Source organism: Azolla caroliniana, unplaced genomic scaffold (assembly GCF_043228905.1).
Source record: "Azolla caroliniana isolate FFs.n. ecotype wild unplaced genomic scaffold, voAzoCaro1.0.p SCAF_8, whole genome shotgun sequence".
NCBI lineage: Eukaryota > Viridiplantae > Streptophyta > Polypodiopsida > Salviniales > Salviniaceae > Azolla > Azolla caroliniana.
In genome coordinates this window covers 17,279,860-17,306,533 of record NW_028230443.1, presented here as the reverse complement: position 1 = coordinate 17,306,533, position 26,674 = coordinate 17,279,860, and the positions used below count along the sequence as shown (strand labels likewise).

General features: G+C 38.0%; 3 protein-coding genes across 3 annotated transcripts; all 3 read right to left on the bottom strand.

Annotated features, from left to right (window-relative positions):
* Positions 1 to 7,429: 7,429 nt before the first annotated feature.
* Positions 7,430 to 9,576, bottom strand: LOC147861137 (cyclin-dependent kinases regulatory subunit 1-like). The gene is made up of 3 exons (XM_087323231.1): positions 9,427 to 9,576; positions 8,224 to 8,284; positions 7,430 to 7,765 (listed from the first exon to the last, which is right to left on the bottom strand). Exons 1-3 carry the CDS (start codon positions 9,477 to 9,479, stop codon positions 7,598 to 7,600), a joined length of 282 nt encoding a protein of 93 aa, XP_087179357.1. The 5' UTR covers positions 9,480 to 9,576; the 3' UTR covers positions 7,430 to 7,597.
* A 3,598-nt stretch (positions 9,577 to 13,174) lies between these two features.
* LOC147861136 (small ribosomal subunit protein uS11y-like) lies at positions 13,175 to 15,676 on the bottom strand. Its single transcript, XM_087323896.1, has 6 exons — positions 15,518 to 15,676; positions 14,579 to 14,701; positions 14,320 to 14,365; positions 14,116 to 14,201; positions 13,541 to 13,670; positions 13,175 to 13,439 (listed from the first exon to the last, which is right to left on the bottom strand). The coding sequence occupies exons 1-6, from the start codon at positions 15,518 to 15,520 to the stop codon at positions 13,372 to 13,374; spliced, it is 456 nt and encodes a 151-aa protein (XP_087180022.1). The 5' UTR covers positions 15,521 to 15,676; the 3' UTR covers positions 13,175 to 13,371.
* A 2,496-nt stretch (positions 15,677 to 18,172) lies between these two features.
* LOC147861135 (uncharacterized) lies at positions 18,173 to 20,698 on the bottom strand. Its single transcript, XM_087323649.1, has 2 exons — positions 20,572 to 20,698; positions 18,173 to 20,065 (listed from the first exon to the last, which is right to left on the bottom strand). The coding sequence occupies exon 2, from the start codon at positions 20,035 to 20,037 to the stop codon at positions 18,259 to 18,261; it is 1,779 nt and encodes a 592-aa protein (XP_087179775.1). The 5' UTR covers positions 20,038 to 20,065; positions 20,572 to 20,698; the 3' UTR covers positions 18,173 to 18,258.
* Positions 20,699 to 26,674: the final 5,976 nt, after the last annotated feature.

The window sequence follows — 26,674 nt, the reverse complement described above, 5'->3', positions numbered from 1 at the left end:
GTTGTAATATGTGTTGCTTGATCACTTCTTGTATCTTGAGTTTTATAGAGAGAGAGAGAACAGAAATAACAAAAGCTTCCATTAAAGCTTAGAGCTTGTCTATCTACCGTTTTCTCTGTCATACTATCTGTGTTGTCTGTTGTGCATAACCAATAGGTTCTCACATACTTCCGCGTACATAAAGAACACCATATCCTACAATTGGTATCAGAGCGACTTGTTGTTCGACGGCAACAAACAATAGAAAAAGCTGAAGAAGAAAAGACCAGGTTAGTGAATCTTACTTCCATAAAGAACATGGCTTCAACATCCGGTACAGGAGTTGAGATCTGAAAGTTCAACAGCAAAACTTTTCCCTATGAAAGGAGATGATGTTGGGCGTGTTGAATGCAGGTCTCTAATGGACGTATTCACACTGTCTCCCTTTGTACACACTAGGTTTAGGCTATTTATGTAAATAGTGAGAATGGTAGTTTCCCTAAGTTAGTTAGTATATAAACTGACCTTGTAACCTAGTTTCAGGTTGGTTGAAAGTGGTTGAAATATAATTTACCTTGTGCCCAATCGTCTCTCTCTCTCTCTCTCTCTTGCGTTATTGATTGATCTTGTTGCTTGATTTTGTCTCTAGTTTCCATCAATCTTCTTCATTGCATCTATTAGCGATCTCCTTACGGAAGAGTATTGAGTTTGTTTTGCACTTATACGGCTGCGTTCTCAACATCTAGTATCAGAGCAAGGTTCTCTCGATTCTGTTGTTGTCGTCTACTTTGCCTCCATCAGCAACTATTCTTTTGTACACCGTGAAGATCTCGGTTGGCAACCCTCTACAAGATCGTTTTTTGCGAAGAGAAACACCGGCAAAATATGCACTCCATTGTTCTAAATCACCATTGAAGTGAGCCAATTGACTGCACTTCACTCCTGTGATTGTAGCCGCTCGGAGTGAGATTTTGCTTCACAAGCTTTGCCTTAGCCGTACTACATTGGATTAGACAAGAATCGAGTAGGTCACCTGACGCTAGACAATCGCTCGTCATAATCACTCGTAATCGCTCCAGGAACAACCCCCTTCTGTGCTTCACTCGGCTAGACAACATTCGGAAAGATTTGTTGAATATGTTCTTCTCATTGTCGTAGTCACCTGAAGCAGGATCAGCTTGGATAATCGGCACATACTCTATGTTCAGAAATCTCGAAAATCAACATTCGAAATCGAATTGACATACTTGAGTCCAACTCGACTAGGCTAGTCAGACGTAGTCACTTCAGATCAAGTCTCCCGAATTTCGAATCAGATTCAGCGTGTGTTCAAACTCGGTTAGAACGATTTTGGGTGAGCCAGTCTACTGCACCCAACCATTGTTCGTAGCCAACCCTGAACAAAGCCTGACAAATTCGACACAGATGGCATCAACATCCGGCTCGTCAGAGATGAGCCTAAGGAAGTTTGACGAATCGAACTTCAACTTCTAGAAGGAGCAGATGCAAGACTATTTAATAGTCAAGGCGCAAATCGATCCCATCGAAAACGAAAATACTCCAGAAGGATACAAGCCCCTTGAATGGGAGAAGCTCGACAGAATTGTTCGAGCCACTATTCGAATGCACCAATCAGAGTCCATGTACTTTACGATGCAATCGTGTCCGACTGTCTTCCAACTATGGAAGACACTTTCGGACACTTACGAAAAGAAGGTCGCCACCACGAAGATATATTTGATATGGCGCCTCTATAACCTTCGGATGAAAGAATCTGATTTAAGATTCGGCCCAGGAACACCTCAACGAGTACAAAAGTTTGAGCTCCCAAATTTTGCCTTAGCGGACAACTATCGAGGATGAACTAAGAGCAATGTTTCTTATGAGTAGTCTCCCCCCTTCGTGGGAAACTTTCGTCACAACCGTGTGCAATGCATCGACTACGGTCGTTAAATACTCCTCAATCACGAGCGCAATTTTGACTCAAGAAGCTCAAAGGAAATCATTTGCAAACGATTTGGCCAATAACGCGTATGTAGTACAAGGTTCGACCGACTGATCGAACAACCGAGGAAGAGGTTCTTCACGGCAGCCGAACGACCAACGAAGTCAAAGCAAGTCCCGGACACATCAAACCCAATTGTCCTGCACTCAAGGCCAAAAAAGATAATGCTCAGCGAGCGGATGCGAAGAGTGACCGGCATGAGGAGGTCAACTACGTCGGCTCTTCACCCGAAATATTATCGAACGACCCAAACATTCTATCCATTGAAAACCCAGTTGAATCAAAAATTCTGCTTAATACGATTGAGGAATCGAGCACATGGCTCTTGGATTCAAGTGCGTCCTTTCATATGACCCCTCATCGATCCCAATTTCGGCAATACTTAGCCCGACACTCCGACTCAGTTCGAGTCGAAAATTCGCAACACTACGCGATTATTGGAATCAGCACAGTAGAGCTCAACCTTCTGGGTGGCTCTACATTGGTACTATACAATGTCTGACATATACCTGAGCTCTCAAGTCCCTTGATCTCAATTGGACAACTGGACAAAGATAGCATTCGTGCCCCGATAGGCTTCACGGCGACGGGGGAGGAAGGTCACCTCGTATGTCAACTAAAGAAAAGCCTTTATGGCTTAAAACAAGTGTCGAGGATGTGGTACCAGAAGTTTGACTCCTACATCTGACATCTCGACTACAGTCGGTCCGAGTCCGACCCATGTCTATATGTTCGGCAACTGACCGACGAGTCTCGGATCTATCTGATCCTATACGTTGACGACATGCTAATTGCAGGGAGCAATCAAACTGAAATCGGAAAGCTAAAGCGGGGTCTTCAAAACAAATTTGCGATGACGGAACTTGGACAAGCTCAACATATACTCAACATGAGGATAGAGCAAAATCGGAAGACAAAGACTCTCTGACTCCCAGTTCGACTACATCCACAAAGTATTGAAGTGCTTCAATATGGAGAACATGAAGCCAACACCAACACCATTTCCGACGTCGATCCGACTATCAGAAAGAGACACTGACATATACTCGGCATGAGGATAGAGCGAAATCGGAAGACAAAGACTCTCCGACTCCTAGTTCGACTACATCCGCAAAGTGTTGAAGTGCTTCGACTACATCCCAACACCAACACCGCTTCCGACATCGATCTGACTATCGTACAGAGACACTGACATATACTCGGCATGAGGATAGAGCGAAATCGGAAGACAAAGACTCTCTGACTCCTAGTTCGACTACATCTGCAAAGTGTTGAAGTGCTTCAATATGAAGTGCTTCGACTACATCCCAACACCAACACCGCTTCCGAGGTCAATCCGACTATCAGACAGAGACACTCCTTCGACGGACAAGGAGAAAGAGCTTAATGGAAAGATACCCTATGCATCGGCCGTAAGAAGTATCATGTACGCGATGGTGGCGACTCAAAACGACCTACCCTATGTTGTAGGGGTCGTCAACCGATACATGTCAAACCTAGGACGGAATCATTATGGGGCCATCAAGCACATCTTCAGGTACCTAAGAGGGACTGAAGATACAGAGCTAACTTTCGGATCAACAAATCCGACCGAAGTCAAAGGCTACACCGACTCCGACTATGTCGAGAACTCAGACAATCGGAAGTCGACATCAGGTTACATCTTCACCTACGGTGACGGTGCTATATCATGGAGGTCAAAGCTTCAAGAGTGCATGGCTCTATCCACCGTAGAAGTCGAGTACATAGCAACATCAGAGGCTCCGAAGGAAGCAATCTGGTTGAACCAAATGTCAGCCGACTTCTCAACAACAAGTTGAATTGACCATCTATTGCGACTCACAGAGCGCAATACACCTCATCAATAATCTTGTCTATCATGCGAAGACAAAGCATATTGAGGTGTAGTATCATCATATACGGGAACTTGTAACAGAGAAGAAGCTCGAAGTCCAGAAGATCGACACCGAGGTGAACATCGTCGTCGATTGTCTGACAAAGTTACTCCCAGATCAACGCTTTGATGCTCTAAGGACAAAGATGGGACTACGACAAGAGATCGAGCAGAAGAAAGATGAACACAGAGTAGGAGGTTAGGCAGAATACCAACATTATCCCTGTTGTCTCGGCTAGATGTCGACTAACTTGTAACTATAGCGTTAGATTAAAATTGCAATCTATGTTTATCGGGGAGATAACCCCATACAAGTGACAGCGGTCCTTTTACGGGGGTGTTTGTTGGCATAAAAGGCTGACTCCTTCTACTTTGTATCCTTACTAGTTTGAACACATCCAATAGTTAGGGCTTGAGTATATAAGCCCTAACCTAACGTTGTAATATGTGTTGCTTGATCACTTCTTGTATCTTGAGTCTTGTAGAGAGAGAGAGAGAGAACAAAAATAACAAAAGCTTCCATTAAAGCTTAGAGCTTGTCTATCTACCGTTTTCTCTATCATACTATTTGTGTTGTCTACTACACATAACCGACAAGTCCTCACATACTTCCGCATACATAAAGAACACCATATCCTACATGTAGTGTGAACCACCTAGCCTCACTTATACCCTATGTTTATATATAAGGGAGAAGATGTACAATTTGTACAAAGCCAAAAATAAATGGAGCGTATGATTTGAGTCTAGACTTCAACCTGGTTGGAAAAGTTTTAGATGTTGGAAAATCAATGCAACCGGAGTGATACTCATGGATGGGAAGTTTCGCTTTAAGGTGACGGTGTGGGGAGGAACTCTCTCACTTAATGCTTGGAATAAGATTGAGAATATTCAAAATATGTTTTCTTGGAGACAATTAAGAGTTAAATCGACAACCTCCTATCAAGTTATGCTCTTCAAAACAAGTGTTCAACCTATAGAGATATTGGCACTACAGAGAGTATATAGATACATAATTTACAAAAGTAAAGAATATGCCAAATCATAGATTAGCACATCTTGCTTGGAATGTTTGATGTAACCTACAAGAGAATCACAAGAGCAAGATTCTCTCATTTGGTTAGAGTAGTAGACATCAAAAAATGGTTCAAAAGATGGGATGTAAAAGATCCCATAGAACTTTCCAGTGATGCTATTAAATATGTACATAGTTATTAATAAAAGATTAATGGAACCACTAAGGGAAAAGTGGAAAGATGCTAAAAGGAAAAAAATAGAATATTACATTGCAAACATCAATCTTTGAATGTTAAGTTTTATAGCATGCAAGAAGTCATATTAATCATATTCAACCTTACCTCATTACTAACGTGAGTATTAACTCTCATAGAGCCCTAACATTCCTTGGCACTCGATCACATAAACTAGGTATTTAAGTTGCATTATGGCATCAAAATCGCCCAAATTTAAAAGGCAAGGAAGGTATGCAAGGGCTAGTAGAGGATGAGTATCACTTGTTTTTTACATGCTTTACATATAGTGCAATACGTAAAAGCTACCATGATATATTAAGAGGGGGTGATGACTAGTGTCACACCAAAGAGAACACTTAGAAGGTTGACCTCATATATGTGTAGGCCTTATTCACACATGAAGACTTGGTGCCTCGAAGTATGAATATCCCGTCTTAGTATGGAGATACACATCAACAAAACTTTTTATGAAAGTCCCATGGGTCAATATTGGCTTCTCTATGGACACTAAAAATATCTGTCTATCTTTTTCTTTCTTAAATATGTGATTTTCTGTTTTTCTTTCTCTCTCTCCCTCTCTTTGTCTCTTTCTATCTCTATCTTTCTCTTTTTCTATCTAATATAGGATATCATCCACATTGGACAATGATTGAATGTTCAGAAATCCCGAAGATTCCTATTGTTGAGGATCATCTACATCAACTCCACAAAATTCATGTCGCATTTTCTCACCATTTGCATGATGGTCAAGCCACACACATGAAGGCCACAAATCACCATTGTCTCGACTCCTCATCAGAGGAACCAAAGTGTCAAGATGGGGATCTTGTGTGGTCATCACAAAGGAATGTGAAGACCATTACACCTTGAGACAAGTTGGAATATCAATAGTTCACTCCATTCGTCACCTCTGATCACATTAATGATGTCACATCTACACGGAATATTTTGTGTCTCATTGTTGGTAGTTTCATTTTGAATCAGTTTGTTACACCCCCACCTCCATTTCAACTTGTTGTTTGCCCAAATTTTGAAGTTCAAATAGTCGTGAACTCCAAGATTGTACATAACAAGTTTCATTATCTAGTGGATTGGTCAGGGTATACACCTAATGAACACACTTGGAAGACTTCCTAAGAATCTTGACAATGCATTTGAGCTGGTAAATAAATTACATCTCCACTATTCAAATAAATGTAGTTCTAATTCATGCATTACAAGTTGTGTAATTTGTCCAAATTTTGGGACATGAGAGACATGATGACACCTCTCTTTTACTCTCTTGTCTCCTCTGGCTTTCTCTCTTCTTTCTCTCACTCTCTATACTTCTCTCAATCTTCAAAAACGATATTATCTTTATTTCTTGCTCTCTCAAATACCAAGCTTTGAAGTCACTTGTCATGCAAAAGCAATTAAGAAGATAAGGGAACCTAAGTTACCCCACCTAGTGAAGACTCAAGACACCATTTACATCAAGATCATGAGAAGTACTCACAACAAACTTTCACCCTTTGCTCCTTTTCAAGAGACTTGGATGATAATGAAACTAGTCTCAACACAACCATTTCATTTATAAACATGCTACTCCCCATAACATTTTTTGTCCCACACTAGAACTCTTTAACCACAAGACTGTTTAACCATTTTAGTGTTCGATTCAAGCTTGAGCCAAAGCTTTGCAAACTCCTACCACGTAAGGGATGGAAAGATGGTTGTTTAAATAGGTCGTAAATGCAGTTTTGAAGAGTTTAAATAGGTCATAAAAAGGTCGTGCTTTTTCAACAAATATTTTAATGAACCTCCTCAATAATCGGCTTAGGTACCATGTTCTTGTATGATGGATCAGGAAAATAACAAAATCATCCCCTCTATTGCTCCAATCTTTGGGTTGTGAGTCTGTGACAGAATTTAAAACGCCATATTTTCTAGGGAAAAGTATCATCAATTTCCAAAATTTATAATACTATGATCTTGTTAGATGGATCAAGACAATAACAAAATCATATTGTCTCTCTACATTAATGAGGAATGGTCTGTTTGCATGTTCTCATACGAGTTAAACCATGAAAAGCATTTTTCCAATATACTTACTATCACATTTTCCATATAACATTATCTTTTGGAGAACTAAACGTTAGAATCCAGCCATTGCGTACAAAATAATGTCCATGGCATCTAGATGGCCTTCATCCATTAACTACCACTACCACTTCGAAGGAATCCAAATCGCATTCACATAAGTGAGTTATGAATTGAGAAAATGATATATAATTTTGTCTAGACAAACAAAGCAAGATCAAACTAAATAAGTAGATAAGTGATCTACATTCACAAGAGAGTAAAAAGGAAAAAAAACAAATACCTCACCTATCTTTGCACAAAAGCACTACAAATCCCAAAGCCTCAAATGCTGTGTGAGAAGGAATGGATGGGGATGATAGCAAACAAGCAAATCTATCACAGAAATCAAGCTTTCATTCCAACAGGTTGAGATGGTTGTGGCTGAGAGGCATTCGTAATCGCTTGTTGATAATTCAAGGGACGCCGAAACAACATGATGTGTGGCTCAGGTTTATGAATGGCATAATGAACCCACCCCCGTGATTGTTGAACTCCAATGGCACGCCATTCATTCTATTTTCAACATGCAACAATATAACACAACATTGTTTAGAGTCATCGTGGATTCACTATCTGAACATTGATCATAATACTAGTGACACTTAAAAGACCACTTCAAATGAAATGCTTAGATTCGTATAAGTTAGTTGTGACGCTTACAAGAAAAAAATTGGCAAACTGCCTGGATTCATTGTAAGATAATTATTATAAAGACATTGTAGCTTGAGCAATATATATTGATACATATGCGTAGGAGCATCTACAAAAAATTGAACTCCTGTAACAATTCACATGGATGACATGCACATGTTATTGTATAAAAATCAGTAATAATAAGTCGCACTTACTGAAGACACTAGGTTTGGACAACATATTATAATTCATATTAACACAATAGAATGCTTTGAAGAACATATTAAAATCCATACAAATATGATTATTTACAAGAGAAGTTACAGTAAAAAGCATACCTCTGACAGTAACCGATCCTTGGGAAGCAACTTCGTGACTTCCGGTGTCAACACAACATGCCTGTAAGAATTGACAGAGTGGATTTTCTTTACAATATACAATTTACAGGATATACTCTCCGTATAGTTTATGATCTTTAAATAATATTGAATGTACAATAGAATGTATTCTCTTTAAAACGTATTTCCATTGATAAATATTAGCTATCCATTGTAAATTGCATTATGGAAACTATTGACTTTCAACAAACCATTGCCATGTCATCAGACTTTAAATACCTCCAGAAAGGATGCCAAAAGCTTCAAGCATGGTCATCCACAAAAATGTGCATTCGGTCGTTTTCTAAATTGTGTTTAGCTACAAGTGCTCTCTACACTTTTTGTCTGCTAGAATGGGATGGAATGATTTCAAAAAGAAGGTAATTCTGGGTTCTTGTTAAGCTTTGCATACGTTTGCACGTATTTTAAAGACTCAATCTACAATTCCAATTTTAATCTATCAAAATCAATTTTAAATGACTCATTCTATAAGCTATGGAGACCAAAGAAGCAAAATTCCATAAAGATCTGAATTACGTGTTATGGATTACAAAAAAATGTCAAAACATGTGAAGAATTAAGATGAGAACAAGAGAACGTAATAAACACTGAACCGAAAGCAAAGATTTATGTATTTTTAAATATATACAAACCATTCTTGTAAAACAGGAGAGAGATATATATAAACTCGATTCAAAGGAACACCATAAGAGTGTATTAATACATAAAAAGATCAGATATTGATATCCACAAGAAAATGTAAAATAATCGCAAAAGCTTGAATTATAATCAAGCTCAACATAAACACATACATACACATACATCAGTAAGAAATGCAAATAGTTTACAGACCAGATCCAGAAGGTCCTGTGAGCATAATACCTTAAGTAAAAAAGCTATGGAAATGTGCGTATTTTTACTATCGGCATATAAAAATGTCGTAAAGGTACAAGAAAATACCTATACTTAATAGACACAATTCGAATAAGTTAATGAGAGTGCTCTGAAGAGAAGATCGAAACATGATATTTTTTCTCGTAAAAAGAAGAAATACAGAGAATAGACCGACAAGTAATGGTAGAAATAAAAACAAAAAAATGCGCATTTGGGAATTGAAAAGGGAGAAACCTTAACATACAGAGACAAAGGGAAGGGAAGAAATACCTGTACTCATAGATGTCATCGCAATACTTCTCTGAGTACTGGATCTGAGGCATGGCTGAGGATCAGATCTGCAGAAGAAATGGATCAGGCAGACAAGAAGGAAATGGGAGGAGAAGACATACGTAGCAGAGAATGTGCCAAGCCGAAGTTTGATTCAAAAAAAAAGGCTTCCGTGAACGGACCTAATTCCGTTTCACACTTGTCCGGACACTCCCATCTCGCCGTGCTACGTACAAAGTCGAAGTTTGATTCAAAAAAAAAGGCTTCCGTGAACGGACCTGATTCCGTTTCACACTTGTCCGGACACTCCCATCTCGTTTCCGACCTTCTCGACCTTTCCAGACACACATACACATACACCACTCACGGTGTCCGCTCCTCGATTCATTCTTATGGGCTTTTGTCTCGTGCCTTCTCTTACGGTCGGTCGGGCAGTTCATGGGCCCTGTCCTATGTTTACCCTCCACCCCATGACTCACTTGTATATACATACATATATATATGGTCGTAAGACTCACAACTGGTCTTCTCAAGGTTCATCATTGTGTCATTCATCTGTGCTTGCCTCACTTGATCACCAAATACATGACAATGCGTTGTCCCCTTCCTTTCAAGACGATTCCCAATAAACTAGACCCCATCACTAGTTATGGGACAATGGGTTACTTCAATTTGAACCGAGGGTTCCTTCCTTTCAGGGTTATTCTCGAGAGCTTAAGCTCTCAAATTGCTAGTTGTGGATCCCAACCATTGATTTGTGCTGGAAAATGGTTACTTCTATGAAAGAGGGTTTTACTACCCGAAGATGTGTTGTGTTCAAAAGACGAGAAGTTGAAACTAGGCCTACATAATCATTTTCTGATCATAGATGGTTTCGAATTTGGGTCAATATCTATATTGTAGGTTGGTTTGACTACATGTCCACTCGGGCATTGACCACAAATCCATGGTCTTTTAGCTATTCACATTTCAATTCGTGAACTAGTTGGATTATGTGATGTTTGTGACTATGATTGAGCTAGAGAGGTAATGTCATACAAACACAATAATGTCTCACTTACATTGAAAATAATACTTTTGTGTCCATTCTTCCTTCACTACGAACAAACAAATATTGTGGAAATGTTTGCCATTGACAATGCTATGGCAAATTGCCAATGGTGCAAGAAAGCATTTTGATAGATGTCATTGTTAGTTTCTTGAAGATGGCAAAGGTCATGCCGCTATTTTTGGTGATTGCCAATTGACTTACAAAAGTCACTAAGTTTATCTCCATAGGAGGTAAAATTGCAACTCATGATTTAGCATGTAATTTCATGGATCAATTGTGTTGTTTGTATGGCTCGCCCGCTTACACTATATATGATCCCAAAAAAAAGTGTGTTGGTTAACAAGGTTGTTCAAATTGTTGGAGAAGATGGTTCCATTTAGTACAACAAATAATCTATAAACAACTTGCTAGAGGAAACTTGTTTAATAGTGTTGGAAGTCGGGCTTCCACATGAATTTTAAACAAAATAAGGAGACTTTAAAGATCAATTTGGATTTCACCTTTGGCATATAAGGGTGCAAATTATATTTGTACAACTACTATCAGTTTCATGTTAATGTATATTTTTCAACCTTGATCACCTATCACAAAACTTTGAATTGGAAAAAGAAGAACGATCAAGATAATGGTGCACTTTGGTTTGACAAGACGTCATTACGATTAGTTATCAACCAAAAGGGTACGAGCTTCATGTTAAGAACATCAACAATAGTTATGGTGTTATTCAGTAAAATATAGTATGTTTGTTGCTATCTACCTTGTGTCCATTGAGAGAGACCTAAGATGGACCCATTCCAGTTCATAAGTTTCTTAGGTAGAGATTAGGAGGTAAACGAATTGGAGATGTGGCCATTAAGTTGGATTTGCCTTCATATAGTAAAACTGATCCTATTTATTATATTAATCGGCTCGTTAAGAGTTTTTGAGGATTCATAACCATTATGCTTAGATTCTTAGTCACGTTATCTTGGATATGGATGATGCTTCCCATCCCATGTAGTTATGTTCCGCATGAATTGAAACATGTTTTAGATTCACATGAAGTAAAATTTCATTACATTGATCATCATAAGCGCTTCATCAAGTTGTAGGATTTAGAAAATCAATTGGTACTTGGAAAGATGAGGTCACACTTCATAAAAGATTTCTTGATTAATGACAAAAACATTTTATCTCATGCGAGAACTAGGAAACTATACGTCCATAATGAAATCATATGAAAGAATATAAGCCAACATTGACAACACATCACTCACTCTAATTCACAACCCGTATCACTATTAGGTATGAGGAAACATTAGGAAATGTATGCGACAATAGTTTCAAACTTTCTAGAACATCAAGGCTCATTCTCATAGAGGAGCATATTCTTAAATATTTCCAAAAACATTTGAATCCCTATAGATAACATCATTAATTCTTTCAAAAGTTTTTGGATTCTTCAACAATGTTCTAAAAATCTCCAAATGTAACTAGAATATTCAAGCCTTTCAATAGTATTTTTAGAAAATCCACAAGCTCGCATAATCTATCTAGATCATCATAAGTAAGTGCAAGTGTAAGTGGCATTTCGACCTCCTTCCTAATGAAGACTTTAGTCCACGAAAACTCCTTTTTTCAAGTACCCTCAAACTTTTGGATTATTTTAAAACAATTCCAACGTAAGTGTAAGTGGCATTTCAACTTCCTTCCTAGAGAAGACTTCTCTACTCCATGAAAACTTTTTGTTTCATGTACCCTCAAGCTTTTGAATCATTGCTTTAGATGCCATGATATAACATGCTAACATCGAATAAAATTCAACCAAGCCAAACAATTCTGTGATACCAATCAATAATGTTTGTGACACTAAGGTTATCAAGCTTACTAGGTGATCATATGCAAATCCTATATAATGAATATTCTTTGTAGCTTCTGAGTATATTGGGAATGAAGTGATAAGTCTTCAACTACATTTCCGTCATGAGCACATGTCATAGAACTATGCTCACTTCACTGTCTGGCTTGTTCTCGAGCACAATTATACACTCAAACCCATGAACCTATGTTCAAATCCTACTATATGCACTAATTGTACTAATTGTACTAATTAACTAATAAATTGTCAAAACATATTTTCCCACAATCATACCTTTGAACCCATATACCTTGAGATAATCTCCAAATTTAAAAATTGACTGTGTAGTAAGGATTACAAAAGCACTCAGTATTGACAAGGTAAGGCATGAGGACATTACACAAGCAAATGAGAGGCGCACCTATAATCACGCACAGGATGAGTATCCCCTACCACTTCTTAATAAGCAAAGAGTAAAAACACAGCTTTCCAACATATCAAATAATCCCAATCCCAAACAATGATCCGCCTAGAGCGTTCTTATGCATCAAGCTCATATAATCATGTCTTCACATGAGAACCTTTCATACCCTATCACATAATGAGATTTTACATAATCTCCACCTGCACCTCATGAAAGGCAAATACAGCCATCCAATGCCTTCAGCCTGTATGATCGATCATCTAGACCACACAAAACTAGAAGGTGAAAACTAAGCAGCAGCAGCGATCCCACTTGCCCCCATCTCTGCACATATTCAGTAGGATCTTTTGACATGTGGACATTGCTCACAATTTGGTTGTGATTATTTATACGTCAAGAGACACCATCTCAATGGACTTAAAATAGATTACAAACATTCGACAAGAATGCTCAAAATGCTCTTGAAATTAATGGTAGAACAGTAGCAAACAGCAAGTTTTTAAACTAAATGCCAAGGTCAGCATTGAATACCACAATACATCTCAAACCAACAATCTTTTCTAGGAGGTGTGATTAAAAAAACCCTTTAATACCATCAAAAACATCTCAATAAAATTGACATATGAAACACATTCAGAGCCTGCGACCTCTCCTTCCTCCTTTTCTCCTTGTGCTATCAGTAGGAATTGGTGTCACATCCTCTGCAAGAAAGATATAAATGAGATTCGTCTATTAATAAAATTTGATATATGGAAGTTATAATAATATATCTTATTGAGACTACAGAGAGAGAAAACCATACCAATACGGCCAATTCGCATGCCAGAACGAGCAAGAGCTCTCAAAGCTGATTGTGCACCAGGGCCAGGTGTCTTGGTTTTGTTACCACCAGTAGCACGAAGCTTGATGTGCAGAGCAGTTATTCCCAACTCCTACAAGCATCCCCAATAAGCAAAATAATGACGATTTTCAATACCGCAAAAGAAACAGAGTACCAGAGGGAAGAATTAAAGATGTACCTACATTTATCACATGAATAAATGAAGGGCAGACATAGGCCCATTATGTGTATTATCTGACACAAGGAATGTACATATCAGCGCCAGATTTTGATTTGTACACTCTTCTTCTTTCTTGAATAACTGGAATCCCCCTAGAGAAAACTTTAGAAGAGAGTTATTTGAAATACTCGAGGAAAAAAGAGTGTCCAAAATCGTATCTAGCGCTTGACATATCCATTCCAAGGACATTGTATACTCAAGACCAAATCCATTCACACTATTATTCATCTCCTAGACTTCATTAACTTCCATTACTCATGTAGTTAGCAATATATCCTAAATTACAAAACATACATAACAAAAAGATATACTTTACCTTGCACCTTTGGGCCACATCTTGAGCAGCAAGCATGGCCGCATAAGGGGACGACTCATCTCTATCTGCTTTCACCTTCATACCACCTGCAGATGTAAAAAAAACATAATGTAACAGAACAAACTAAAAAAACATTTCTTAGCAGGTAAAAAAATTCTGGATGACATAGCTTAAATAAGCAAAATAAATAGAATCAGCACATACCAGTCACGCGAGCAAGAGTTTCCTTCCCAGAAAGATCAGTCACATGCTGTATGTTGCAGGCAACAAGAGTGAATGCACAACTTAGAATTTGAGGTGGAAATAAGCATTTCATTATATCCATGTGTGCAACACAATAGCTTACAACAACTTTCCAGTAGAAATACATGGTTGATCACAATGATATGTGCAATACAAAATGAACTGACATTGGTTGAAGGTAGATATACTAAGTTCATTTTATTCGTATGTATATACATACCACGAAGGTGTCGTTGAATGAAGCAAAAATGTGAGCAACACCAAAGACATGCTCACCCTCACGAGCACCGGGACCACTTAGGGTTACAGTTTCCTCCTTCACTTCTTTTATTTTCCTCTTTGACTATAAAAATAAATGAGCATTTTTTCCCATCATACATTAGTATAATCAGTTGAATATAACTATATTATCTAATGAGAAAACCCTGAAAACTCCCAGAATTTCTTGTTTATTTACACAATTGTTTCTAAGTTTCCGATGTTAGTACAAGGCCCCAACTCAATTCCTCACAAGGAGGGGGAAGGAGAATAACTAACCAAAGCATTTCTCAGAGAGCATACATAAAAGTCAAGAGAAAAGGTTGATCAAAACCAGATTGGATAACACAGAAAAATTCAGGCATTTCAGTGGTTATCCCTGATATAATTCAAAATAAGGTGTACCAACGTGCAAATAAGGAATAGCATCATAATTCCTAATTACAACCAAAATGCAATAAGAGGATATTGATATATGGCATTTCAACCATTATGCACCAGAAAGCGCCAATGAATTGAATCAAAATTCCATTGTTACGGAATCAAACTCATAAAGGACATTCAAAAAGCAATTTTGGAGGAAAAAAAAAGTAAAACTGCGAAATGTTAATAAAGCACCGGATCAAACAGTCTAGTTTGAAACAAAACAAAACTCTACAAGCACACTAAATTTCTTCAATTTCACCCTCAGGATCCAGGAAAGAGTGAACAGCAGCCACCAAACTATTACACAAGCAACCCCATAAACAGCATTAAAACCCCGAATTTCAACCGAAAGAGTATGCACAATGGCACTATGAAGGACAAAGGATCACGGCGCCATTCATACGAGGCGCCATAAAAATGGCATTCACATACCAGAGTAGAGGGAGGGAGAGAGGGAGGGAGAGACGAGACTCACCATGTTTAGCAGAGCCGGAAAACGCAGGAGAAGGAAAAAGACGAAGACGGTGTCTCTGAGATGAGGGAAGGAAGAAAAAGAAGAAGAGCGGAGACGAGTGAGAAAGGAGAGGGAGAAACCCTAGGCCTTCCACATCTATAATTTTCCCAAATGACAATGTCATGTATGTATATATGTATGTTTGTGTGTGTATGTATGTATGTATGTAGGTAGGTAGGTTTCTGAGTGTATGTATGTATGTATGTATGTATGTCTGTATGTATGTAGACTGTATGTATGTATGTTTGTGTGTGTATGTATGTATGTATGTATGTATGTATGTATGTATGTATGTATGTATGTATGTATGTATGAATGTATATATGTATGTATGTATGGATGGATGGATGGATGGATGGATGGATGGATGGATGGATGTATGGATGTATGTATGGATGTACATACGTATGTATGTATGTATGTATGTATGTATGTATGTATGTATGTATGTATGTATGTGTATGTATGCATGTGTTGTATGCATTGTATGTATGTCTCAATTGAGACACATACTAATGGATCAATGGAAGATGGATGTTCACCTCATGGTAGAGGATTGGGCTTCAATTCTCTCGTTTATGTCTCTTTTTATTCTCAAATTGAGAGCAACTATAAGTGTACCTAGAGAATGAGGATTGTGGACATGGCACTGACCAAATGTTAGTGATGGAGGATGAGAAACATTATTGAATTGCAAGGAGCATATGCTTCACATTATCAATGGTCTTCGGGGCATAAGACATGCAAATGTTGTCTACTCTCTTCAAGACTCTTAATGCGACAATATCTAACTTTGTGTACGTAGAAGAAATTTTCAATTGTGTGAAATGAAAATGTGTGGTTGGCCACATCCTAGCATCTTCATATACATATGTTTCCAACAAATGTCAAACTAGTAATAATCCTATTTTACATGCCCAACTCAAGGACAAAATGAAATGTTGCATTGAGAGGCCAAAACTACTTGTGCAACCAAAGAAATTACATCATACGGGATAACATGGATCTTTTGATGAGTAAAATTTTGTGAGTAGAAAAAATATACCCAATACCAAGCATGAGATAAAGCAATGTAACCATGATCATCAAGGAATATAAAACCATCGTTGAGATAGTTGTTCTTTAACATTTGATCCCTTTTATGTAATCCCCTAACTACTCTTAGTTTTGTTCTAATAATGTCAAAATCTTGTGCTTGGCTAGGAGTTTCCGATCTAACTTTTGATTCCCTCTAAGGGTCTTCCAAACCTTCATTTCCAAGAATATGTGGGAAACCAGTTATCCTAGGACTTGTGACACGTGAACACATGACACTGGGCCTGACGAATTGAGCTATATATATAAAGGGAACTCGTTATCTCCTTTATTACAACTGTCAACATCTAATAGACGTTGCTAAGACTCTATCAATGCGGCAAAACTCTTGTTATAGATATACATATTCATCATGAATCCAAAGTGTGATATGATAACCATTGTCGATGGTATGAAATGCCGATGGGGTTCATATTTGTCTCTTGTCCTTCACTTGAGGATGGTTGGTGTTGTTATCCTTAAACCATTGTTTTCTTTAATATTTTCATTAATTGCTTATCATCCATATCCAATTATAATAATTACTAACAAATTATTCATAAAACATGGTTAAAAGGGAAGAAAAATCATCATCCACCAAGTTTCTCATAATAAAAACATATATTCATTCATAACTTTCTTTCGGCCACAATTTCCACTTAGCTCTATGATATCATCACTCTTCATTGAACTTTACATGCATATACTTCTTGCCAACCATGATCCAATTATTTCTTCCTAACAATAGAAACATCAAAATGTTGCATCTCTAGGGAAAAAAAGTCCAATCATAATAGAGTCCTAATGAAACAATTCATTTGCAAAGAAAACTATGAAGGTTATGCAACTAAGCTAGTTTTCACAAAGGGCAACATTGATTCCAACATACCAATGCCCATATGTATATACTGTTGTCACTTTCAGTGTCAAGCATCTAAGAAAGCTTTGCAAATTGGATGTGTTGACATTCTCCGGTACTTCTAAAGCTTTGTGTTCTGTGATCGCTTTGATGTCTCTTGCATAGCACTTGTAAACACTACCAAACATATGAGAGTACAAAAAGAGTGAAATCATGCATTACCCAAAAACACAAATACCAAACTCTTGCCTCTACAGAGATAGATGGTAGGGAAAACTGCAATCATGCACAATACAATAGTCAATAAATCAGATAACAAAAAATCCTCATAAGCTAGGTTCACATGAGCCATCAGTCACTCAATGAATAGTGAAAAGCCGATAGTGACCAATGAATAGTGAAAAGAGAAAACAATAGGCTTGATATTGCATGATTTCCAACTCTTACTTGCTTCCATGCCATAAGCCAAGGCAAAGATTACTGAAAATATCTGAGCCTTCAATGAATCCATTCCAAGCATGGTGGTATTTGGATTACATATGATAACAACTTTCAGCTTTAAAAATTGTTTACATGGATAGAATTATAAGTAGAAGACCTTTAGAATTCCTCAACAATTCATTTGCTTAGATACGCATACAAAGATTTGATATGAGATAAAATTAGATATACAAATAACCGAGAAAATAAATGGCCTCTTTTTTATGTATTCCAAAAGTTCAATTAGAAGTCAGCATCTTCTCTGACAGGTACACTAAAAATTTGTTGGTCAAAGGGATGCCATGCCAGAATGCATGCTATGCATCAAATTGTGGGCGATCTGATCACGTCTTTCCAATGACATCCTCGACCAAGGGAGATGTTCACACACGGTCAAATCATCTTGAATAATCATGTAAAGATCAGGATCAAAAGGCTCATCAAGCTTCTCACACAAGTTATGCAGCACACAACAAGCTCCAAGAATAGTTGGTAGCTCTTGCACCTTAATCTCGGCCCTTTTAGTCAAGTACTGCCATCTCCCTTTGAGCCTACTAAACGCACTCCTAGCCACTTTGAGCGCTTCTTCAATACGCTCATTGAATGCGTGTTGTGCCCAAGTAAGGTGTCCGTCTACATAGGGTGTTAGCAACCAATCCAAAGGCGGGGAACTTGGGCCACCTACTATCCAATCATTTTGAAAAAAACCTGCAAGTCCCCTTTCATATAGGGCTGACTTCTCGAGCACAAGTTCATCTGAAAATGACCCTGGCCACCCGATGCATACATCAGTGAACAAACCGTGAGCATCCACTACGCCTTGTAAGGTAAGAGAATATGAAGTCTTTTGAGTCCTCTCGGTGTGACTTCGGTTGAAATATGAGGTCACATTCACCTTAGGAGCAATGATGGGCATGTGGGTGGTGTAAATAGCCCCTACAACATCGGGTATGCCCGTGATCCTTTCAAAATCTTCCCGAATAGCTTGCGAATGCTCGTGAGATGGCCAACATATATACTTAGGAAGTAAAACATCATTAATAGCTGTGCAAACCTCGATAACAAGTTTATGGCAAGTGGAAATACCAAGACCAAATCTCTTCGAAAGGAGTCTTAGGGGCTCTCCCGATGCCAAGCGCCATATACAAACAGCCACACGTTGACGAACGGGAATAGCTTGCCTTAACATGGTGTCTTCTTTTGCCACAGCATGACCTATCTCATCGCAAAGATGATCAAAAGTAGCTTTACTCATTCGGAAAGCTTGATGAAACTCAGGCTCTGGAAAATCGGGCTCATTGCATCGATCCCACCATGCTTGTGATCGGTCTTTCTTCCATAGCCTTCGTTGTGCATTCTTTGTCACTACTACAATGGCTTGGTCCACAACGAGAGCCCCCTCTTCTTCCTTCTTTACTTTGGTGTCTTCCAAGTCTTCCTCTTCTTCCAATTGGGTCATCTCTAATAGTTGTGAATGATGATGTCCATCTATGCCGCCCTCTAGGTGGGAATGAAGGTGCCCATCTATGTCATCTTCTAGGTGTGAATGATTGTGCCCATCTAGGTCACCTTCTAGGTGTGAATGGTGATGTCCATCTATGTGTGTGTCGTGTTCTTCTATATGTGGATGATGCCCTTCTATGTATGAATGAGGCCCTTGTATGTGTGAATCATGGCCATCTATGTGTGAATGATGATGCACATCCATATGTGAATGATGATGATGGGCATCCATATGTGAATGATTCCCTTGTATATGTGGGTGGTGACCTTGTATATGTTGATGATGCACTTGTATATGTGAATTGTGTCCTTGCATATGTGAATCATGTTCTTCGATATGTGGATGGTGCCCTTCTCTCTGCGGATGATGCCCTTCAATGTGTGAATGATGTTCTTCTAGCATAGCATTTGCATCAAACACCCCAAATTCTTCCTCAAACTCTGGTTTCCCTTCCAAATTATGTGCACCTTCATACTCTGCTTTAATATCCATTACACCATTTCTCTGAGGATTTCCATGATGAAGTTGATGATGATGAAATAATGCTATCCTTTCTTCCTGCATCTGATGAAGACACGGCGTTCTTGTTTTCCTGCTAAGGATGATGAAATTAGGTAATGAATGAAACAAATTACAAAGCTTCCTCTACAATAAGATGAAGATGATGATGATGATGAAGATGATGATGATGATGATGATGATGAAGATGATGGCCGTAGTGGTGATGGTGATGATGAAACCATGGCAGCCCGTTCATGAAAACGATGATGCAAGGAGGTCAGAAACTCTAATCTGAACAAAAATAGAAATGGTAGCAGCAGCAACAACAACAATAAGACTGAGAGGAAAATGGGGTTGCAGAACACCCTAAAATCGGAGGAAACAGATCTTTTGTTGTAGGGAGATGGAGCAGGCATAACCGCAAAGTCGGTACAGAGAGGGCAAGACAATACAAGACAAGAAAAAGGGAAAAAAAAACCCTAGAGCGAAAGGAACAAAAGGAAGAAAACGGAAAAGAAAGAGAAAGAAAGATCAAAGACAATGAATGAAGGAAAGATGGAAGGAAGAAGAGGAGGAAGAAGAAGAAGAACAGAGCACCTTAGGATTGGAGCACACAGACCAGACCAGTGGGGGATGGGGGGGGTGTGTGGATTCTCTCCCTTGTCTTTGTCTCTCGATGATGCTTTCACACGTTTTCGTCTGTCTAGCCCTTCTTTTCTTCCTCGTCTTCTGTCTTCTGTCTTCCTCCTGCCTTTCCCTGCCTTCTTAACAGGTCTGAATCCAAAGCAGAGAGAGAGAGAGAGAGAGAGATAGATCGGTAAAGAAGAAGAAGCAAAAAGGAAGGGAAGAAGGAAGAAGAAGAGGGAAGGAGAATGAAGAAGAGAGAAGAAGGAAAATGAAGAAGAAGAAGAAGAAGGGGAATTTTTTTTTTGACCCTGTTTTGTTCTCTTCAATACAATATATAACTAACCTCCTTTTCCTTCTCATGTCTCCTTCTTTCCGGCCACGGCCACCCGTGTCCTGGCCATTTCCCGTTCAGTTCACGAGAGCTTAGCGTGCCTCTCCCTCTCTGTGTCCCCCGGCTCACGCCCGTGCTTGTCTATGTTTCTGTCCGTGTTACGTCAGCACGTCTCTCGGTTCGTAACCTTCGTGTGCCTCTCCTGCTTTTGTGCTTGTGTTTGTGTCTCCGTCTATTCTGTGTTTGTGCCCATGTTACGTCGACATGTTTCTCATTTCATAGCTTGCTTGAGCCTCTCTTGTGTTTGTTTGTTTGTTTGTTTGTTTGTGTGTGTGTGTGTAACATTGAGACTTGAGATCCGAGACATCTCTTGTCTGCGGGCGTTTACGACAATGGCATGTAAATGGTTACCAGTCATTGTTGCACATAGAATGGGTATGTTTCTCATTTCACAACTTTCTTGTGCCTCTCTTTTGTGTGTGTGTGTGTGTGTGTGTGTGTGTGTGTGTGTGTGTGTGTGTGTGTGTGTGTGTGTGTAACATTGAGACTTCATATTCGAGGCACCTCTTGTCTGCGGGCGTTTACGACAATGGCATGTAAATGGTATATGTAAACAAAACATTGCTATACACCTATCTAACCAAAGAGAAAGGTGGCAAAGCATACAGAAGGCATATGTAATTTAGGTAGGATAGAACACACATGACACATTCAATATTATGCCTTCAATGTTGTCCCATTATGATTTCCATGTTGTTCTTTAGGACATTACATTACAATAGACCACACCTACATTGGTTTTGGGGTGCAACAATGTTCTCTCGCATTATTTTTCACAGATCGCATGTTAACATAGAGGAGGAGCATGTTGTTCTTTAGGACATTACATTACAATAGACCACACCTACATTGGTTTTGGGGTGCAACAATGTTCTCTCGCATTATTTTTCACAGATCGCATGTTAACATAGAGGAGGTGAAGCACAAATGCGATGTTCTATAATGCAACTCTTTGTCCCTTGCCTTGCTTAGGCCTATATGTGTATCATTACCTTCGTAAACTTAGGAAGGTCATGTTTCTCAAATAGAACTTTTTGTGCATGTTCTCTTCAATCGTGATTATAAGTACGTGCACATCTTCAAACTCGAGGTGCAAGATGGGTATGGGGGGCACATGTATATATGAACTTCAACAGAATGTGTAGGTACATCGATAATGACTAGCCCCCCAAAAGTGGCAATTGTGGAGGCATGATGCATTCATATTAAGTTTTCATGTATATTGTAGATAGAGTTCTTTTGTTATACTTGCACCCAAATCCAAATGTTCAATTGAAGTCTCATAGACAGATCAAAGATTCTGCTTGCAAGGTCATGGAACTGAGATTTTTTAGGACTTGTGTCTACTAATGAAAATATGCATTTGCGAATTCTAGAAGTGGCAACACAATGATTGGAGGGGAATCATGGGAAGAAAATGCAAAATGGCCACTAATAACTGACCAAATGATGGTAACCTTTTTCAATTTCCAATAGGGAAAACTCCTTTGCAATATCCATTTTGGACTATCATATGCTTTAGGAGTGGGCTATTGGGCTATTAAATTTTCATCTACACCCAGTCTTGATTGTCATAAGCTTGGAGAGTTTGCCCATCTTTTAATGTCCAAGTAGATAGGAAAACACATTCCTAAGATTGTTGTTTTATCACGATCTTGTAAAAGATTGGTATGGCAACATATGGTTGAGTTTTAAATGCATAGGTATGCTAAGTTACCACAATTGTCATTTAGTCCTCTTTAGACATCTTATGATAACAATGTCATAAAGTGAATTTCACAACATTTTGTGCTACAGACCTCTTTGCATGCACAAGTGTGACAATACTATCCTTCAAACATTGAGGGTCACACAAACACATATAGAGAGAGATGATATATTGCTTCCATGTTTAATAATGGAATATAATCAATCAAGAACAATATTAGCATACAAATAGCAATTCAAGAAGCAAACAAGACCACAGTTTGGTTGTGTATATGCACCCAAGAGGGGGTTATATGGCTAAGATTGTTATAGTAATGTGTCAGTAATTGCCCCATGTGTTTCCAAAACCAATGTAAGCACCTCACATTAGCTTATTATATGAATTATGATATCGATTATTGGGAGTTGGAATACTTTACGAACGAAAGTTTGATTTCATCCACAACAACTTTATAAAGAAGACTTTAGTGAAATACTTCCTTTTGTCTACATTCAAAGATGTCCAATCATCTCACGGTAACATTTATACTACATACCTTTTTGTATCCACGAGGTTGACAATAGTATTGTATGAAAATGGAGGATAATGCATGGACATATATATGGATGATATCTTGCCTGCACATTAATGGTGAGACATTATCAATCAAGATCATCATTGTCATAGGAAACTTATGAGTAATTCACATGCAAAGAACATCAATACTTGATCCTATATATGCACCCCAGTAGGGTACATTATATGGTTAAGACCCCAACATAATGTGACTTAATTTGTCAAACTTGTTCCCAACACCACAATAAACTCGCACATTAACTTCGCATATGAATTATGATGTTGACTATTCGAAGTTGGAATACTTCACGGGTGAAAGTTTGATTTCAGCTACAAAGACTTTATACATAAGAATTTGGTGAAATACTTTGTTTTGTGCATCATTCATAAAAAAAACATAAGTAAGACGCCTCACAAGTGATGATAACTTAGTGACACTGTGCACCTTGCTTAAAGGGGCTCATTAGGTAATTCAATATTTTTTTGGCTAGGTGAATACAAATGTTATGTATTTCCTTAGCCACCATGCCATCTCTTTTTCACTACACAGGTATAGATGGGCAAAAACAAAATCTCTACCTCATAAAGCCCCATTTTGCAAGATGTGTTGTACATATAAATTAGTTATTTGTTGCTTCCACATAATAGTGTTAAGATATGCTCTAGAATTAAATATATACATACCATGTCACGTGATTATTTTAATGTGCAACTTTTTTATAATAGTCAAGCATAAAATATTGTTTCTAAGTACTTCGTAGTCCAAACATGATTTGTTTGGTTGAATTTCAAGGTCACAACCTTGTAAAATAAACACGTCACTCTAATGGCTTTAACAAATGGTAGAATATACCGTTTGGTCGGTTGATTCTTAGTAGGGAGACACTCCCATTGTGACCATTCAAGTAGTGGATCTATTCGTAAGCAAAAGTGTGAAAAGAGAATGAACATCAAGAAGATCAAGATGCCCTTGAACCACTTTCTGCCAAGGATCTTCTTCAAACCAAATACATCTAAATTGTCGGCATATTGTATACGCTTGTGTTGCATATTGTTTCTAGTTATTGAAATTCACATCTTTATCTTCCTTGACTAGGAGGACCATATTCTTGTTTTATTATGGTGGCTCAAATTTCCTAAGTTTTTCTATGTTTTTTCATATGTTCACAACCTCCCAAATGTAGGTTTTTGTCCAGGATCACTTGAAAGCATGACCTTAATTTTTCTACATAACCCAAAATTTGTCCTTTTGATGTGGATTGAGCACATCCATAAGTTTCACTCTATAGGAATCCCTCTCTAGAAACTACATTTGCAAAAAGTCGAAGCTGCGCAAAATACCTTATTTCAACCTCTATTGCATCTTCCCTCGTTGTAGTGCATTTATGAGTGGAGATGATGATTAATAATTTGTCTTGCCAAATGAAGCTCACTTCTAATGCGTCTACCATTGCATATGTCCTATATATGCCTACCATATTAAAAAATGTAGCTAGGATCTTAGTATGAACACCCAAGTGAGGACAACTTTGAATGGGCCGAAACCAATGAGCTTCTACTTTGGAGCTTGTACAAATGCACTCCTCCAAGCATGATTTTGTTTGATCTTTCATTGTATCTCTGTGTTCATCAATGAATATATTTGCATTGTTTATGTTCTTTCTTGCTCTTTGTGTGCACATAAAATATAAGATGATATTTGTACTCCCAAATTCTCACTAGAAAGCAACTCTAGTATCATTAATGGGCACATAGAAAACGAAAAGTGTGAAGAAGTCATCGTCTTTTCTCAAATCATATTTTGCAATTAATTCATTAGTATTTCTTAAATTTAATTTAAGTTTCCTTACCGAGCAAAAAAATACAAAGAGTTCCTCACTACAATGTATTTTTAAATCGGTTCATTCTTTATAGATCTTGAATGTGCATTCTAACCTAAGTTTCCTAATGATCGCATTTTGTTAATTGTAAACAATCTACGTCCATATTTAGTTTTCTATATTTTATCAGGGTAAAGTTGTGACTTTATATTTGTTTTGCTTTTGTTTTCCTAGTATTTAATGGGAGAGGAAAAACGTTATTACAAAAACATTAAACTAATATGTTCTAATGAATAAGGTTGAAAAATTGGTCCTACTAAAATTATAACTTAACAATAAGTATCTATCTGTAGAGTTAGAGTTATTTTACCCTCTGTAGTGCCTAATCAGTAATATGAGATCCATCTAGGATTAGAATTAGAATTAGAATTTTTATCGTCCATAAAGAGGCCAATTTTGACCTATGGGACCAAAGTATACATGTATTCTCAATATGTGTCTCCTTCCTAAGAAGGGGTATTCATACATTGAAGCACAAAGTCTTTATGTGTGAATAAAGCATACACATATGAGCTCAACCTTCTCAGTGGTGTCTTAAGTATGACACTTAAGTTATCACTCCCTCTTAGTATGTAACCATATCTTGAAACGAATTGCACTATATGTCGAGCATGTGAAGAGCAAGTGACATCCATCCTCTACCATGCCTTCGTTGCATACTTTGCATGTCTTCAAATTAGTTACATTTTGATTCCATGATGCAACTTCAATACCTAATTTGTGAGATTGAGTGCGAAGTAGTGTAAGGGCTCTACGAGCATTACTAATCATATTGGTAATGAGATAAGGTTGGATAAGATCAATAGGCATTCTTGCTTTATATTGAGACCAACATTGAGGGTTGACATTTGCAATGTAGTATTCTAGCTTTGTCCTCTTAGCATATTCTCACTTCATCCTTAATGATTCCACCAACCTTTCCTCAATCATTACATATTGCATAACATTGCTCGAAAGCTCTAAAAGATCATCCAAACCCCATCTTCTAAACCATTTCCTTATGTCAACAACCCAACAGGATGAGAGAATCTTACTTTTATGATTCTTTTGTAGCTTACATCAAACATTCCAAGCAAGATGTGGTAATCGATGATTCGGCATATTCTTGACTTTTGTAATGTATTTATATACCTTTTGGAGTGCCAATAGTTCTATGGGTTGAACACCTGTTTCCAAGAGCATAACTTGGTAAGAGGTAGGGCATTTAACTCCTAATTGCCTCCTTAAAAAACATCTTTTGAATTTTCTCAATCTCAATCCATGCATTAAGAGAGATGGTGCTACCCATACTCCTACTCCATAAAGCAATACTTGAGTTACCATGGAATTGAACAACATTAGTTTTACTTCCCATCCACAAGTATCACTTTGGTTGCATTGGTTCTCCAAAAGGTAATACGATTTCCAACCGGCTTGGAGCCTAGAATCAACGCATGCACTCCATTTATTTGTGGTAGGTACATCAGTACTAAGATATTTAAAGCTTTGAACAAATTGTATATGTTCACCTCTATATGTGAGCATAGGGTAATGATGAGG